Genomic DNA, 16,595 nt, shown 5'->3' with positions numbered 1-16,595 from the left:
TCAGAATTCCATGCACCCAGCTCAGGTCCTCCCCCCATCCCCTTTTTTCTCACAGGCCTAGAAGCTCCCTCTGTGCTCCTTCCTGAAAAGGGTGGGGTCCTAGTTGCCCCTGGACCTTGGGCGACCAGGGACTGGGCCTTAGGCTGTATCTCAAAAGTTGTGACCAGGACAACTCAGCCCCTGGCCATAGAGCTCTCCTCTGAGCCCTTCATCTTGCGGGGTTTCAGTCGGCCAGCAAACCAAGCTGCCTATACCTGCCCTGCCGACCCATCTCCCCCAGCCAGTATAAGAACCACCCTCCAGCCCCTGGACCTTTCTCCTGGGGCTCAAACATCCTGGGGTCAGAGTGCGTGGCTCTGTTTCTTCCCCAAGAAGTAGCTATGCCTGAGGGGCTTCTCAGTTAGTCCCCTCCCCGCCAGGGAGTGGTGTGACGCCTCCTATCCCTGTTCCACATCAAAGCCCCCTGCCAAAAAAGTCCTTTGGCAGGGCTTCCCTGGTGGCATAGTGGTTGAGAGTCCGCCTGCCGATACAGGGGACACGGGTTCGTGCCCCGGTCCGGGAAGATCCCCCATGCCGCGGAGCGGCTGGGCCCGTGAGTCATGGCCGCTGAGCCTTCGCGTCCGGAGCCTGTGCTCTGCAACGGGAGAGGCCACAACAGTGAGAGGCCCGCGTACCGCAAAAAAAAAAAAAAAAAGTCCTTTGGCAAGATTCCTCCTGAGCCAGCGGAGGAAACTTGGGGCTGGTGGAGATCAGTGACTCCCTTGTAAGCAGGGCCAGCAGCATAATTTGCGCATCCCCGTGCACAATGACAACGCAGGGCCCCTATTGTTCAAAAACTCTTAAGAATTTCAAGACTTGGGCAGTAGCTCCTCAAAGTGTGGGGCGGCAGGGTCCCGTGCTCATGAAGCCCGCCCTGCTTGGCTGGGTCCCAAGTGGATGGGGAAAATACTTGCTTAACGTCCAGGAGTCAAGGAGCCTGGGAGGCCTTCTAGTTCCCCATATGGATGCTGTGTTCATCCCTAAAAACACATTTCTGTTTCCTCCCGGCCAGCAGGTCTGCCAAAGGACCACCAGGTCAGGTGGTGGTTCGGGAAGCCGGCATTTTGTACTTCCTGTGTTTTAGCACGACATCCCTCTCCATCACACCCACGTTATTTCTGACGCTGTTCTACTTCAATGGAGCCAGAGGAGTGGCGCGTGTTGAATGCGAAAGATTAACGTTCAATTGGGCAGCGGAACACTGACGTTCTACCGGGGACGAGGCACCAGCCAGGGGCGCAGAGCATCCCTCCATCTCTGCGGAGCTGGGTGCCAGCTCTGCACGTTAATTCAGGCTCTGCCCTCCTGGGGGCGCAGTGCCCCAGCTCTGAGCCCCCGGGGACGGGGAGCCGGTAGCGGTGCGCGCCCGCACCCCAGGGTCTGTCTCCTCTGGGCCTTTCTTGGTGCTGATACGCGCCCCCGCGCCCCCTGCCGGGTGCTGCAGCGGACATCCACCCGCCCGCACCTCCGAACCCCCTCCCGCACCGGCTTCCAGAAAGCTCCCGGTGCTTTCTACCGCATTCTTTGGGCGTGAGTCATGCAGGTTTGCAGCCAGCCCCAAAGTGGGTGTATACGCAGCAGAGCGCTATAAATACGAGCGCCTCACCGTGCTGTGCACGCGGCGTCGCCAGGAGGAGCGCGCGGGCACCGCTGACCGGTGAGATGTCCCCACCTTTCCTGCCCCTGCGCAGAGCCTGGCCGGGACTGATGAGCGGGCGGGGGGCGGCACCCAGGCGAGGAGAGGACGGCTACTGGGAGTCACAGGGCTGTCAGAGGGGCGCTTTAGATGGAGTCGCGGATCCAGGGAAGGGAGGTGGTCGGAGCCCCATCACCAGACAGCGGAGCCGGGACCGAATTGCCGGCAGACAGGCAAGGGACTCAGGAAGCCCTTTGTTCATCAGCTCCAACCACAATTCTGTGGAGTAAACGGGATAGATGTAAGGATCCTCCTTTTGTAAAGATGTGGGAATTGACACTTGGAGGCCTGACGCTGTTGCCCGAGGCCAGGCTAGTGAGTGGCAGAGCTGGCCTGCACTTGCAGCCTTCCTGCAGCATCTTCCTTGGAAAGGTACTGAGCTCCAGGGGTGGTTGTCAGCTTGCGCGCATGAGTCATCTTGTTTGCTCGCGAATTCTCTAGTTCTCTGGATTGTGTGTTTATAAGTAATGATGATTTGATTTAAGTATATGTTGCAACCACTGAAATCCTACTCTTTCTGCTTCCTAATGCACCAGGGTACATCAGAGAAACATCACACAACCTCCATCAGACTTCAGACATCTGATTCAACTGTCTCATTTTATAGATGATAATCTGAAGCCTGGAGAGGTTTAGGACCATCTCCAAAGATAGACAGCAAATAGGGATCAGAATTGGGATTAGAACCCAAGCCTTGACCTTCCAGAATTTCTGGACCTAATGAAAAAAAGAAACTTATTATTTTTTAAGAGTGAAGTTTGGAATTTAAGAGTAAGTACGCTCGCCAGAGTGTTCATGATAGTAATAGTGGGAAATTACAGACAGTTTAAATGCCTGGCCTCGTGGGATAGCAAAATAAAGTACATCAGAAAAAGGACTCTATTACACAGCCACAAAAGTGTGGTTTTAGAGAGTATTTGAAGATAGTGGGTGTAAAGGATCCGATTGTATGCAAATGCATAGAAAAGAGGAAATATACCACAGTGCTAATGTTTGCCTCTCGATGGTGTGAATTACAGGTGAATTATCTTCTCATTTTTCTTTTTGTTTGAGTTTTCTGCATTTGGGGAGGCAGTAGGAGAGGAGCTTGGGCTTTGGGCTTTAAACCCTGCAGCTTACTAGCTGCCTGACCATGTCCTCCCCACGGCTTCCTCTGGGGAAAGGAGGGCCTTGGAGTGGCTTGTTCAATCAGAGCAGTTGGCAACCAGGCACCCTGGCCAGGAGATGGGTGGGGAGGTGAGTCAGTGCAAAGGGAGGGCAGTTTGGCCGCGCAGCCGCTGTTCTCCTAGTGGCCTTGGACTAATATCGATATCACCTGCAAGCTTATTAGAAAAGCAGTCTCTGGATCAGAATCAGCATTATAACAAGACTCCCGGGTAATTCGTAGGAGCTGATCACATCACGGAGGCAAAGCCCACAGTCGGGGAGGGACCACAGGTGACCTTTGTGTACCTGCTTCAGTTCCTCTGTCCCTCTCCCAACACACCACCTCCTCCCACTTCCCCGATAGATACTGCCGATGCCCGTGATTGACCCTACGTCAATTTTGAAGGAGTCGGAATTTCCTATGATTACATAAGACCCTTGGGTTTACAGAACACGTTCCCATCTCTAAGGTCTCTATTAGGTCCATTTTACAGGTGAGGAAACGGAGGCTCAGAGATTTAAGTGACTTGGTGTCAAGGAAACAACACTGGACTGGGGTTTGGGGGGGCTGAGTCCTCATCCTGGGGTTGTCACCAGCTTGCTGCAGGCCTTGGGGAGCCCCATCCTGTCTCTGGGTTCGGCCTCCCCTCTGAGGTGGAGGGATTGGGCAGGAGACAGGTCTCTCTCCCAGCTCGGAACTCGATGGCTCCCACGGCCCCCAGGCTCTTGGTGGGAGATCCTGTACTGACCGCTGGGATTCCAGACTTCTCATCCAGAGCTCTTGCCTTTAGCTGCCCTGTCTCTCTTTTTCTCAGGACCCAATGCCCTGTCTTCTGGTCCCAACCTATTTCAGAGGCTCGTGTCTGGATTTCTCAGAAGTCTTGGCTATCGGGGGCCTCTTGCTGGAGGGGTGTTTCTCGCCAGCTCTCTCTCTGGCGTGACAAAGGCTCTGTCCCTGTTTGAGGCGTTTCAGGCTTCAGTGAGCAGCTAGGACAGAGCCACGCAGACCTGAAATAGCACCCTGGCTCAGCTGCCCGCTCACCATCTCTGGGGAAGGCGGTGACCCGCTCTCTTCTCCCACGCTGCTCGGGAACCACAGCCTGGCTGCCTTACTAATTACGTCTCAGGAGAGACTTGCCTTATTAATATTCTCCCAAGGGTCCAGATGGGCCTGCTGAGCGGAGAGCAGCTTCTGGATGTGCATCATTTCAGGAAGGGGAGACCCCCTTCCCATTCTCTTAGGGGAAACGGGTGAGTTCAGATGAGCATTGGGGTGAAGGGCAGTGCAGGGGGAGGGGTTTCTGTTTTGCAACAACTTCAGCTTCTGGGAAAGGGTCCATTGTGTAAGACCAGCTGGTCCAGGGCTCAAGGCAGCTAGCCGAGTGGTGGTGGGAGGACCCTGGCACACACCCTGCTGTGGGCTTAGAGGGACTGGCTGCGTGAAAGGGACCTGGCAGAGCAGAATGGCACGTCCTCCCACAGGGACTTTTCCTGGGGAGGTTCCTTGCCCTGCCCCCCCCTCCGCCGTTAATCCTTTGGCTTTGCCCCTCCCTCTCTATTCCCTGAAGACAACCGTCCTCCCCACCTTGTTCTACTCTCATCCATGCTAGGGATGACAAATGGATTTATTTCCCTGTAGCAACCCAGAGGCTGTCACTGCCTCAGACCCTTGAAAAGCAATCTCAGGAGGTGTCGAGCCTTGATGGGGACAGTGCTGTGATTGATTGGTGATGCCTGCTGTGGGCAGGGTGGGTGATGCAGACAGCAGGGGGCTGTCTGTGCTGTGGGCTGCAGTCCCCACTTTAGGGGGACGGCAGAGGCCAGCTGAGTGACCCAAGAGAGGTGTTTTCAGGGTTGGTTTGATGTGAGCAGGTATCATGAGATAGATGCCCTTCCTGGATGCAGAAAGCACATGTGCCTTTTTTAGGCATCGTCAGCTATTATGGGGGACAAGGAGAAGGAGGAAGGAGGAGGGCGGCTCGGACCAGAGCCCAGTGGCTCTGACTCTGGAGTTCTCGTTTCTTCTATATCAGGCTGCTGTCCTGTGGTTCCTCCCCGTACCCACTTCCTCCACTTTCTTTTGAAGGGGCCCAGTGGCAAGTCTGATACTTTCTTGTCACTTCCCTGGGATAAAAAGTCGGTGATGCCAGCTGCGGGGAGAGTGGAGGGCAAGGCCTCGGCAGGGTTCCTGGGAAGCCGCACAGGCAGCAGGCTGGGCCCATAACCAGCGGGCTGTCTAGCTGTTACCATGACAGTCCCCTGTTCTCTGCAAACAGAGGCGTGCTAGGATTCCAGAATTGGAGAAGGAGGCAAGATGAAGACTCTACTGCTGCTCGTGGGCCTGCTGCTGAGCTGGGAGAATGGCAGGGCAATCTCGGACAAAGAGCTCCAGGGTAAGTGACCAGGCGTGCTCTCCTGGCATGCTTCCCTGTGTCAGGGCCCCAAGGGTTAAGACCACCTTTGTCCTGTGCATCGGATCGGGTTTGCTCTGCCCGGGCCCCTCTCTGAGCCGTCTCTCGCCGGCCTAGGCTCTCTGTGGTCAGGTGGGCTTCCAGGCAGTTTCAGGTAGACCCCAAGCCCTTTCTGGCTGCTGCAGCTCGTTTGGCTATTCCCCTCCCCGTCTGCTCGGTCCGGCGTCCACACCTCTTCCACGAAGCTCCGTGAAGCCTGGACCATTGGAGCCTCTGTGGGTTTCCCCTTGAGTTTCCATAGCACTTACTACCTGTATCCACCACCTTTCCACCTAGAAAACCAATGCTCCGGATTCAGGTAAGGCGGAATATCATTCACTACGAGGGCCTGTCATCCTTCAGAGCCCAGGTGGTGGTTCCCCTCTGCTGCCAGGCCTTTCCTGAAACCTGTCTTCCCTCTGCCCCACTCTTGTCCTATGAGCTGACTGACTCTCTGGGGGTAATAGTTAAAAACCCAAGCGTTGAGCTCAGAGCTGGGTGGAAATCTGGCTCCGCCCTCCCCAGCTGTATAACCCTGGGTAAGTATCTTGATCTCACTGCGATTCTTTATCCTCGATTGTGCAAAGGGGTGAAGACAGTGTCAAGAGTATTAAATAAAATGCACGTGAAGTGTCCAGCTCAGCATTTGGCCCAGGATAAGAACCAGAGAAGCATTGGCTGTTACTTTTGGTACTTTGGTGACATTGTCTCATTACATTTGTCACACGGTGTGGTGTCTGATCACAGTCTCCTTGAAGGATGGTGCTATTAAGTCACCTCTGTGGCCCTGTCACCTGACACTGCATCGGAATAGCGAAGTTCAGATGTTTGCTTAAACTGCATTGCAGAAAGACTTGTATCCACAATAACACTATTTTATATTTTGATGCTTAAACAGTTACGCTTCCAGGATTTTTTTTTTCCCTTGAAAAATTTCCTCTGCAGCTGGGTAGGCTGCTTCTCCAGAGCTCCAGGGGCAGACTGGGTTGTCCCTCCTCTGGGGCGTGTCCGCTCCGATGGTTTGCATTTCTGAGCAGCTGGGTGTAATCGATTCTCTGGCCCTGGGTCTACAGTGAGCCCTGGGATGGAACCTGTGTCAGGGCAAAGCTTGGGCCGGAAGGCTGCCTGCCAGGAGGATCCCAGCCATGGCAGCCCCTGGGCCCACTGGCCTTTCTGACCATTCCAGCTGGTTCCAGGGTTATATCCCCAGCACCATCCCTTCCTCTGGCCTCATCTACCTCCCTGCTCTTTTCTTGCAGAAATGTCCACCGAGGGGAGTAAGTACATTAATAAAGAAATTAAAAATGCTCTCAAGGAGGTGAAACAGATAAAGACCCTAATAGAACAGACCAACGAAGAGCGCAAATCATTGCTTGGCTCCTTAGAGGAGGCCAAGAAGAAGAAAGAGGTAAGAAGAGCCCGGGTGACCCCCACCTTGATCCGCTGTGCTGGAGGGAGGGAGGGGCCGTTGCTCTTCCGAACGCCCTGCCAGGTTACTATGGTGACCCGCAGGCCTTCTCCGGTTGTGTCAGCTGATACTGGGGCTGTGGTTAACAGATAGGGAAGGTTTATTTGCTTTTCAAAGCTTCAAGCAGTGAGATCTTGGATCTGGTTTTGTTACAAGCCTGGCCCAGGGCCTGCCGCCCAGATTCACTTTAGTAGATTTTTCTAAACCCAGACTATGTGTAAGGTCCAAGGCAGGCTTTGGGTAGGGCCTGTCACTGTCACAGGTTAGGAGAGGGGTGGCACCCTACCTTCAGTAGGGGCAATACCTTCGGGGGTACGGCAGGCGCACGCTGTATTGCCCAAGGCTCTATAGAGTTCTGGACTACTTCGTAAAGAGACACCTATGTCCAATGGTGAACATACAAAACGAAAACACTATAATTCAATAAGGAGCTTATTTAAAAAGTCAATAATGTCCTTCAGGGTCTCCTCAAAGCCTATTCCCATTGCCACCCTACCCGTAATGACAGAGATGCTGAGATGGGGCCCCCTGCCACCTTCATGACCCCTGATGGATAGAGTAAAAGCATTATAAAGACTCAGAAAAGTTGTGCGGTAAAGGAAGCACGTGTAACTTCATTTAATCCAAGTGTTTTCCAAATCGAATTGACCATGGAATCCAGTTATTTTTTTCCTGATAGCTTGTAGCACAATTCCATGGAAACCACTTAAGGAAATGTTGGCCTGGGTGCAGCTCTAACTTTCTTGGAAACTTAGTACCTTTCTTGGCATCAGTATTAGTTCTCATCACACTGTGAGAAACCTAGAGCCCTTGTAGAAGTGGCAGGTCCTGTTCATGAATTTTTGTGCTTCTCATTGGAGTTTGATATTTGACAATCCAGGTTCTATGATAAAGCATATCAAGTTTGGAAAAAGGCTCCATGACTTCTTAGTTGAGGAATATGCGAACCAGAAAGAAAGGAATTGGGCAGCAGAGTTGACGCCTGTGAGTTGGCCCAGTTGGAGGCGTGGTGGCCATCTCGGACGAGGGGGGCAGGGGACACAGAGCAAGAGAAGACCTCACATATTCAGATATTCATAGTGTAGCTTTGCTTTGGGGTATGGATGGTCTACTTAATTCTTTGAAGAGTAATACACTCATTTGTCAAGATTTTAATATAGAAAAGCAGAAGTTTTTCCATAACCCTTTTACCTAAGGACAATTCACTTAACATTTGATCTATTTCTTACTACATTTTCTCCTCTATACTTTTTGGACAGTGACTATACTCAAACTCCTGAATTTTTAACATGAAAAATGCTTATTATAATACTTAAAACTTACTACAAACATCCCTTGTAATGCTGTCCTATCTACCTTTTGTAGGTACCACAGTTTCCTTAACTTGTCCCCTAGTTTTGAGCATTGGGGTTGATTCCAGTATTTTTGTTGCCACACATGAATATTGTAACAGATATCTTCAAGCATATGGATTTTTCCTTTATTGCAGGAATTCCTTGGGATAGATTCTTGTAGAATTACTGGATCAAATGTCATGGTCATCTTGGAGAGTTTCGGTAGTAGTGGTGACTTTAATTTCGGAAGCTTACCTATTCCTGTGGCATGCCGGGGACCATGGTTGCAATAGAGAAATAAGATTCAGGGAAGCTTTGAAAGATGACGTTTAAATTCCAGAAGCTGAGACTAGGAAGTGGGGTATTGACGAGAGGGAAGTTCTGGGGTAGAGACTGTAAGTGCAGCGTCAGAGAAAGGAGCTGTCCAGATGAGCTCTAATGGCTGGAAAGGACTAAGGAGCAGTTGGATCTTGAAGGCGAGAGGATGTTTAGAGCCAGATGGGGAGGGAATTCCAGGTGGGCAGATGCGGGAACACGTGAGCCAGAGCAGGGGTGGAAATAAGCACCCCATGTGGCCAGGTTGGGCCGGGGGGCCAGCACCACGGTGCCTGCTTGGGGAAGGGGAAGCCGTGGTTTCTGTTGCTAACCCAGCCTCGGTCCTCCTGTAGGATGCCCTGAATGACACCAAGGATTCTGAAACGAAGCTGAAGGCGTCCCAGGGGGTGTGCAATGAGACCATGACGGCCCTCTGGGAGGAGTGTAAGCCTTGCCTGAAACAGACCTGCATGAAGTTCTACGCGCGTGTCTGCAGAAGCGGCTCGGGACTGGTGGGCCAACAGGTGACAAGGGGCCCCGCTTCTTCAGCACAGCCTGGGCTCTGGTTGGGCAGTGAGGAGAACTGAATATGCTTCTTTGGTTCTGCACCCAATTCCAAGTGTGGGGATTTCCCCATCAAGAATTTCTCCCACACCGGCTGGGTGTCCTGCAGTTGAACTCCGCTCTGACCCCGTCTACCCAGAGACAGCGTCGGACCCCACGGGCTCAGGGCTCAGTCCCACAGGACGCCTCCCCATCCCCACTGCCAACTTCAGCCGCCGATCACAAGTCCAGGTGGTCACCTGTGTTTCTGACGGACTGGCTGTAGATTAGAGTTTCCCATGACCGCCCCCTTGGGTTCAATTAATTTGCTAGATGAGCTCATAGAACTCGGAGAAACATTTTACATACTAGATTATTGGTGTGTTGTAAAAGGATATAACTCAGAAACAGCCAGATGGAAGAGATGCCCAGGGGGAGGGATGGGGAAAGGATGGGGAACTTCCATCACCTCTTCGAGTTCAGCAGTCTCCTGCATCTCATTGGCACATGTGTTCATCAACCCAGAAGCTCCCCAAGCCCATCCTTTTGGGTTTAATGGAGGCATCATTACATAGGTACGATTGATTAATCATTGACCATTGGTCATTGATTCAAGGTCCAGCCCCTCTCCCCTCCTTGGAAATCAGGTGGTGGGGCTGAAAGTTCCAACCCTCTAATCCTAGGGTTGGCTCCCCTGGCGACCAGCCCCCATCCCTAGGTGCTTTCCGAAAAGTCACCTCACTAACATAACAAAAGACACCTTTATTGCTCTTAGCACAGGAAATTCCAAGGGCTTTAGGACCTCTTTATCAAGGACCAGACCAAATATATATTTCTTATTATAAATCACAATATCACAGCTTCATTTCACATGCAGTTGATTAGTTCTGGCTGCGTTGGGGCCCAGAGCGCTGTGATCAATTGGTAATGTCTGCTATGAGTGCAGTAATGTGGAGTCATGAAAAGCACCTGTGCCAGGTATTTGCCATCTTCCGAAGACTCTCATTCAGCAATTATTAGCTGCCTAACGTAACAAATGGCTCCACGGTATGGCAGAGCCCTGCATCCACTTAAACAGAAGGAATTAAGAATTTTTAGTACCCTATTACTGATCCTCCCTGTCCTGCGGGCCTTGCTCAGCTAGGGCTCATGAATTTCGCCCTTTCCAGGAGTCCCGTCAGTGGGCCCTTGGCTGAGCGGGCTTGGGGATCACCAGTGGCCAAAGAGGACAGCAGACTAGTCTCATGTGACGGGCCTTGTGACTCTCTCGGCCTCGCAGGTCTTCCTAAGCTCTTCCCCTCGGGGTCGGTAGAAAGGAAAGGCACTGACCTGGACAGTTCAGAGATGGGGAGCCAGTCCCAGCCTGGCCTTCTGCCGCCTGCTGTGACTCTGAGTTGCCCCGGGTGCAGGCAGGAGGGGCCGGGCCTGGCCCGTCTTGACAAGGGGGAAGCACCCCTGACTGTCCCCTGTCTCCTGTCGCAGCTCGAGGAGTTCCTGAACCAGAGCTCCCCCTTCTACTTATGGATCAACGGTGACCGCATCGACTCCCTGCTGGAGAACGACCGGCAGCAGGGCCACGTGATGGACGTCATGGAGGACAGCTTCACCCGCGCATCCAACATCATGGACGAGCTCTTCCAGGACCGGTTCTTTCCCCGGAAGTTCCAGGACACTCAGTATTACTCGCCCTTTGGCTCGTTCCCAAGGGGATCGCTCTTCTTCAATCCCAAGTCCCGCTTCGCCCGGAACGTCATGCCTTTCCCCTTGTTGGAACCCCTGAACTTCCATGACATGTTTCAGCCCTTCTTTGACATGATCCACCAGGCCCAGCAGGCCATGGATGACCACATGCATAGAACTCCCTACCACTTCCCGATGGCGGAATTCCCAGGAGGTTAGAAGGATGGGATGGGAAATCACAATTCATTGAGATGCTAACCCGTTAGATGCTCAGAACTGTGGCCGGGGCTTGGCATGTGTCATCTGAATTCCACCCCCAGAAACCTGGGGAGGGTGCTCTCATCCCGGTTTGATGGGGAGAAAACTATGACAGGATGGTGAAGGAGCATGTCCAAGGGTTCACAGCTGATAAAGTGGGAGCCAGTCAAAGATAGCCCTGCAGGATTCAGAATCTGTGTTCTTTCGAGTGTACCAAGCTCCTTCCAGCAACTGGAGGGCATGACATTGACTCTTTCCTCTAGAGAACTAGACCCCTTTGTCTTGGGAACTCAGGTGGCTTTATGTGGACGCCATGCATATATTGGTGACAAATTATATAATCAGCTCATGGTACGGTTAAGAAAGCTGTTTGTGGCTGTAACCTTAGGGTCTGGTAGAGAATGGGCACACAATGAATATATTTTGAATGAAGGAACTCTAACATGGACACGAGAAGCCAAAACTTTTCAGAAGTGATTTCCTTCATTGAACCAATAGACACTCGTTGGCCAACCCCATCTCCTAAATGCTACAGTTTGACCGGCACTGGGCTGTGGCTTGAAACGGATTGGAAACACAGGAGGGTATTGAATTGAACGAGGAGTTTACTGCATATCCATAATGGGGGGCTCCCTGTGTTACAAGGAGGTTCTAAGGTGGATCCTATTCCTGCCTTCAAGGCGCTTGCTGTCTGACCCGGGGAGAGAAATGAGCCAGAGAGAACGCAGAGCAGAACGGGTTATGATGCCAGAGAGAAGTACGAGCAGGCAGGAGACATGCCAGCAGGTGGGGATGGTGGGGGAGGGGGCCGAACCCAGCTCAGGGGGCCCTGGGGACCACCTGCTGGTCCCGCTGCAGGGAGCCCCGATCCGAGCCTGTGTCTGCAGGCGAACAACCAGAGTCCAACCTGCTCTGCCCGCAGAACCACGTCAAAGGGCCAGACAGTAGTGTGGAAGGGCTCTGGGAGATCGCGGTGGTCCATCTCTGTGTCGCTCTGTGTGACTTTCCCTGTGTGTGTCCAGAAAACAGCAGTGACCGCACCGTGTGCAAGGAAATCCGCCACAACTCCACGGGATGCCTGAAGATGAAGGACCAGTGTGAAAAGTGCCAGGAGATCTTGTCCATGGGTGAGTCGGGGGGCCCCGCGGTCTCCTGTGTCCTCGGGTCTCCAGCACCTCACTAGGGCTGCATTTATGGGCTCAGACGGATGCGAGTTCAAATGCCAGCTCTGTTGCCTTCCAGCTGTGACTCTGGGTGGGGGAGTCCTTTGCCCAGCTCTGCTTGGGTCCCCATCTGGGGTCGCGGGTTAAGATGAGGGGCTGTCCCTGAAGTCGGACAGAATACAAGGTGCTTACCACACGATCCAGCTCACGGTTAACAGGCTGACGGTGGCAGGAGCTGCCGTGCTTTTCTAAAGAGCTGTCATCCTTTGACTTCCCTCAGTTCGTCTGTTCCCAAGGGCCAGACATAGCAGACATCCTCATGTTTTGCTGCAGACAGTGAGAGTTTAGGCAGTGTGGATTCTGTTAAACAAACTCTTCCCATGTGTGTGTTACTAAACACTCTTGTAAACACTTTACAAACATTTACTCTTTTTCCTGGAACAACCGGGGTGGCTACAGTTATCATCCCTGTCTTACGGAGGAGGACACTCAGTCAGAGGTTTGGTGACCTGCCCAAGATTACATGACGCCCTGGGGGCGTTTGTGGTGTGTTCCCAATCAGTGCTGCTGTGTTCTCTACCCTGAACACGTGGGTCTCTCCTAGTGGTACCCAAGCTTCCCGGCAACTTTACCTTTGGTAGGTTGGTCCCTGAGGCAGAGGAAATACCTCCCTTCCGCTGTTTCCTTCGGTTTTATCAGGGGGACTAAATTCTTCTTACTTGGAAATAACACTTATAAAAGCGGCGAAATACTTCCTGGCCGACAACAGTCTATGCTCGGAAAAAGTTAATTGTTTCCCTTGTACCGAGCGGATCGATCTTACGGCTTTGCTCTTACTTAATCCTTTTTGGGTTTGCCCGGGCAGGCCTTCAGAGTCTAGCTAAATATTCCTAGTCTCATTGCTGTGATTTTAGAAGCTACTGCAAAAGAAATACAAGTGCTGTAAGAGGCTGATCTATGAAGAAGCGAGAGGTGAGTACACAACCTCCTGGGTTTATCCCATAAAATACCACGATTAGAAGGGTGTAAATCACACCGTGAGAGAGTCACGTTAGGGCCAGAAGAAGAGACCTACAGATCCCCAAGCTCAGACTGGCGCCCCTGGCACTGATCTTAATGTTCACTGATCACAGCTTCCTGAAACAGCGGTTTTCTTTTCTACATTGAAGAAGACTTATGACCCCTTATCTAAGATGCTTGCAGACATTTGAGCAGGTGCTGCCCGGGACCTCCAGACAGGAATTTCACAACTTCGGTACCACTGGCATTTTGGACCAGGTCCTTCTTTGTGGTGGGCTGTCCTGTGCACTGTGAGATGTTTAGCAGCATCCCTGGCCTCTACCCACTGGAGGCCAGTAGCCTCCCACCCTCACTCCAGTTGTGACACCAAAAAGGTTTTCAGACCTTGTCAAATATCCCTGGGGACAGCACCGCCCCAGGTGAGAGCCACTGCTCTAGACTGCTACCCAGTTCTCAATGACAGTCCTTATTTTCAATGATTCCCTGGTAAGAAGAGTTAAGTTTCGTCATTATATACCTTTTTCAACCGAGTTTATTGTTAATAATCCTATGTCTTGTCCCACCTGACATTTTATTTTATTCTAGTAGAAATCGTTACAGCCACCATGGTGAAGTGTGCAAAGAACTCCCCCTTTCCCCTGACGTGCTTGGGTTTGATGTGCTCTTTTGGGGATAGTTTTCAAAAATCAAGGGAGAGAAAAACAGTAGTTTTTAGAGAGAGAGAGAGTGGGTAGTTCCCAGCCCTTATCCACCTGACAACCTGCAGTGGGCACTTGGTGACCAAAAGCCATGAACTTCCCCGCTCTCTGGTGAGCTTGGCGACCAGCCATGGTGGGCAGGTGGGCAAAGCCCGGATGCCCAACCCCAGGCTACTGTGCTGTGTGGCCCGAGGGTCCTGACTGGCTCTTCTGCTACCCAGGCTCCTGAGGCCAGAATTTCCAACTCTATAGATATAGGCAAGCTTGGAGAATTTTCCAGAGCCACAGACTCAGAGTAGGAAGAGCCCAAGTTTAGGAGTTAAAGCCCGGGGTTCAACATCCTGCCCTCGCAAATCGTTCATCCTATGACTTTAGGCAAATGATGTACCGCTCTGGTCCTCAGTTTCATTCTTGATAATACTTCACGTCAGAATACATCTGACTATTAGAGCTCACGGCTATCCAGTGCACTTGGTGGTGCCCGGTACATAGCAGGTACCATGGCAGCTACAAGTAACATCCACCGTTTCCTGAAATGACTAATGGAGGGAAGGAGGGCAGTGAGGTCTGAGCACATGGAGCCCTGAGGTCCGTGCTGCTTGAGGTGTGGGCAGTGCCCCTCATTGCTGGTCCCCAAGGGGACAGGGTCGTGCACCCAAAGAGAAATCAGTGATGTCACTGAGACAGTTTGGTTCAGACGACATCGTCTCCCAGGGCAAGACTTTCTCAATGAAGGACGCGCACGCTGATTTACATGCGGGGCGAGCCTTCTGCTTTGTCTTGAGCTGCTAGCGAACGCTTGGTGGACTGGAGCTTGGAGTAGCTCTGCCTTAGCTCTGCCTTAGGTCCTGGCTGCGTGAACTGGTTGCCATTTGTTTTCATCCCCTTTTAGCTCTCGCTTCACGTTTCTGTCGTTTGTCTTTTTTTTTTTTTTTAATCTCCGGGCAGACTGTTCAGCGAACGACTCCTCTCAGACGCAGCTGCGCCAGCAGCTGAACATGTCCCTGCAGATGGCGGAGAAGTTCAGCAAGCTGTACGACCAGCTGCTCCAGTCCTACCAGCAGAAGATGCTGAACACATCCTCCCTGCTGAAGCAGCTGAACGAGCAGTTCACCTGGGTGTCCCAGCTGGCCAACCTCACGCACAGCGACAGCCAGCACTATCTCCAGGTCTCCACGGTGAGTCTGTCCTGGCCACACACTGAAGCTGGGCTCAAGGTGTTGTCTGGAGCTCATGTGATCCTCCCCCAGGGCCGAAACGGGGTGAAGATGTTCAAAGGCGCATGTCTGCTTTTCACTGAGCATTTGTCGTATGGCAGGAAACAAAAACCTCAGGTCCAGTGGTGCATGGAAACCTCATCACTCAGTGACGTGCAATGTCATGAACCCATTTTACAGATGAGGAAACTGAGAGGTTCAGCATCTTACCCAGCATCTCCTATCTGCAGGGTGATCACCTGGGTGTTTGTTTGAACCTGTCTGCCCGGCTGCAGAGCTAGTGCCCTTTCCGGGGAGCTGCCTTGCTGCCCCGTCCTGCTTAGGATGGCTTATGAATTGTCCCATCGTTCTCCTCCAGTGATAAGAAGCTTCCCTCTCGTGCTGGGAACCTTTTCTTTTTCTTTCCCTGATTCCTCTTCTACCACCACGTGGCCAGTGGCTCCTCAAAGGAAACATGTTTTACTCGGTGGGGCTCCCCCAGGTTGGTCCTTCGTGAATGACATTTACACCCACAAACGAGGGTCTCTGAATTAGGGCATTTCTGTTCACCAAGTTGTATAGGTGTCGAGGTGAGTAAAAAGCAAAGGGGTCAACCGATCTGAATTAATAAGCCTGACTTCAGGTGCCAAATGAGTCCGTGTTGACCGTTGTTTCCGCCCTCTCGTGACTTTTCTCCTTTTAGGTGAATTCCCACAGTTCCGACCCCAGCGTTCCCTCTGGCCTCACTAAGGTGGTTGTGAAGCTCTTTGATTCCTACCCCTTCACTGTGACGGTCCCACAAGAAGTCTCCAGTCCTAAGTTTATGGAGACTGTGGCAGAGAAAGCGCTACAACAATACCGCCAGAAGAGCCGGTGAGTGTGCGGGCCTCACCTGCGGTCCCTCTGGGCCCGTCAGGTCCCTGGGGACTGAGAAGAGGGACCTGGCCTGGGAATCGCTGCTCCTGTAGCCACAGCACAGGCAGGGAGCCACGAAGTTACTGGGAATTTTCTCCTTCCTCTGGAGGATGTTTCTTCTGGGTTGATAAGAATTGGAGCGTTGGTTGCTGCCTCTCTGTGAATATCAGGCCTCACCTTCCCCTCCCCGCCTTCTTTTTCAGGGAGGAGTGAGACGTGAGCGTTGCTTTTCCAAGTATGGGGGTGTCTGCGTCCAGCTGCCCCCGCGATGAGCCACAGCCCCCTCTAGAGAGCTCTGCACGTCACCAGCTGACCAGGCCCTGGGCTCGAGGCCCTCCTGACCGCACCCAGCTTCTCCCTCTGGATTTGCACTGTAATGCCTGCATTTGCTGATCACGGGAAGAACTTCCCCGCATGCCACTAACTCAATAAACCGCCTTGTAATCTGAATGCTCTGCTGTGTCCTCTTTATGCTATTTTTGTTTTGTTTTGTTTTTTTTTACATCTCCCACACACTTTCATTTGGGTGTGGAAGAAAAAAGGAGAAAAGAAAAAGCAATGGCTAAGATGGTATGTTCTCATATAGTTGAGCATAAAAGGAGTGGGACAGTGAAGTTGACCCAGTTCAAAGATTTCTTGCTTTTAGGAAGAGAGATGTTCCCTATAGCCAGCTA

The 16,595-nt window shown here is 52.2% G+C and overlaps 1 protein-coding gene across 2 annotated transcripts; it reads left to right on the top strand.

Moving 5' to 3' along the window:
- Positions 1 to 1,539: 1,539 nt before the first annotated feature.
- CLU (clusterin) lies at positions 1,540 to 16,371 on the top strand. Of its 2 annotated transcripts, none has more exons than XM_060155736.1 (9): positions 1,540 to 1,696; positions 5,158 to 5,274; positions 6,591 to 6,739; positions 8,802 to 8,972; positions 10,474 to 10,885; positions 11,952 to 12,056; positions 14,759 to 14,988; positions 15,710 to 15,879; positions 16,125 to 16,371. In XM_060155736.1, the coding sequence occupies exons 2-9, from the start codon at positions 5,196 to 5,198 to the stop codon at positions 16,132 to 16,134; spliced, it is 1,326 nt and encodes a 441-aa protein (XP_060011719.1). In that variant the 5' UTR covers positions 1,540 to 1,696; positions 5,158 to 5,195; the 3' UTR covers positions 16,135 to 16,371. The 2 variants fall into 2 exon arrangements, with proteins under 2 accessions (XP_060011719.1, XP_060011720.1); XM_060155737.1 differs by lacking the exon at positions 1,540 to 1,696 and adding an exon at positions 1,971 to 2,107.
- Positions 16,372 to 16,595: the final 224 nt, after the last annotated feature.

Source organism: Lagenorhynchus albirostris, chromosome 7 (genome assembly GCF_949774975.1).
Source record: "Lagenorhynchus albirostris chromosome 7, mLagAlb1.1, whole genome shotgun sequence".
NCBI classification, from domain to species: Eukaryota; Metazoa; Chordata; class Mammalia; order Artiodactyla; family Delphinidae; genus Lagenorhynchus; species Lagenorhynchus albirostris.
This window is presented reverse-complemented; position numbering and strand designations above follow the sequence as displayed.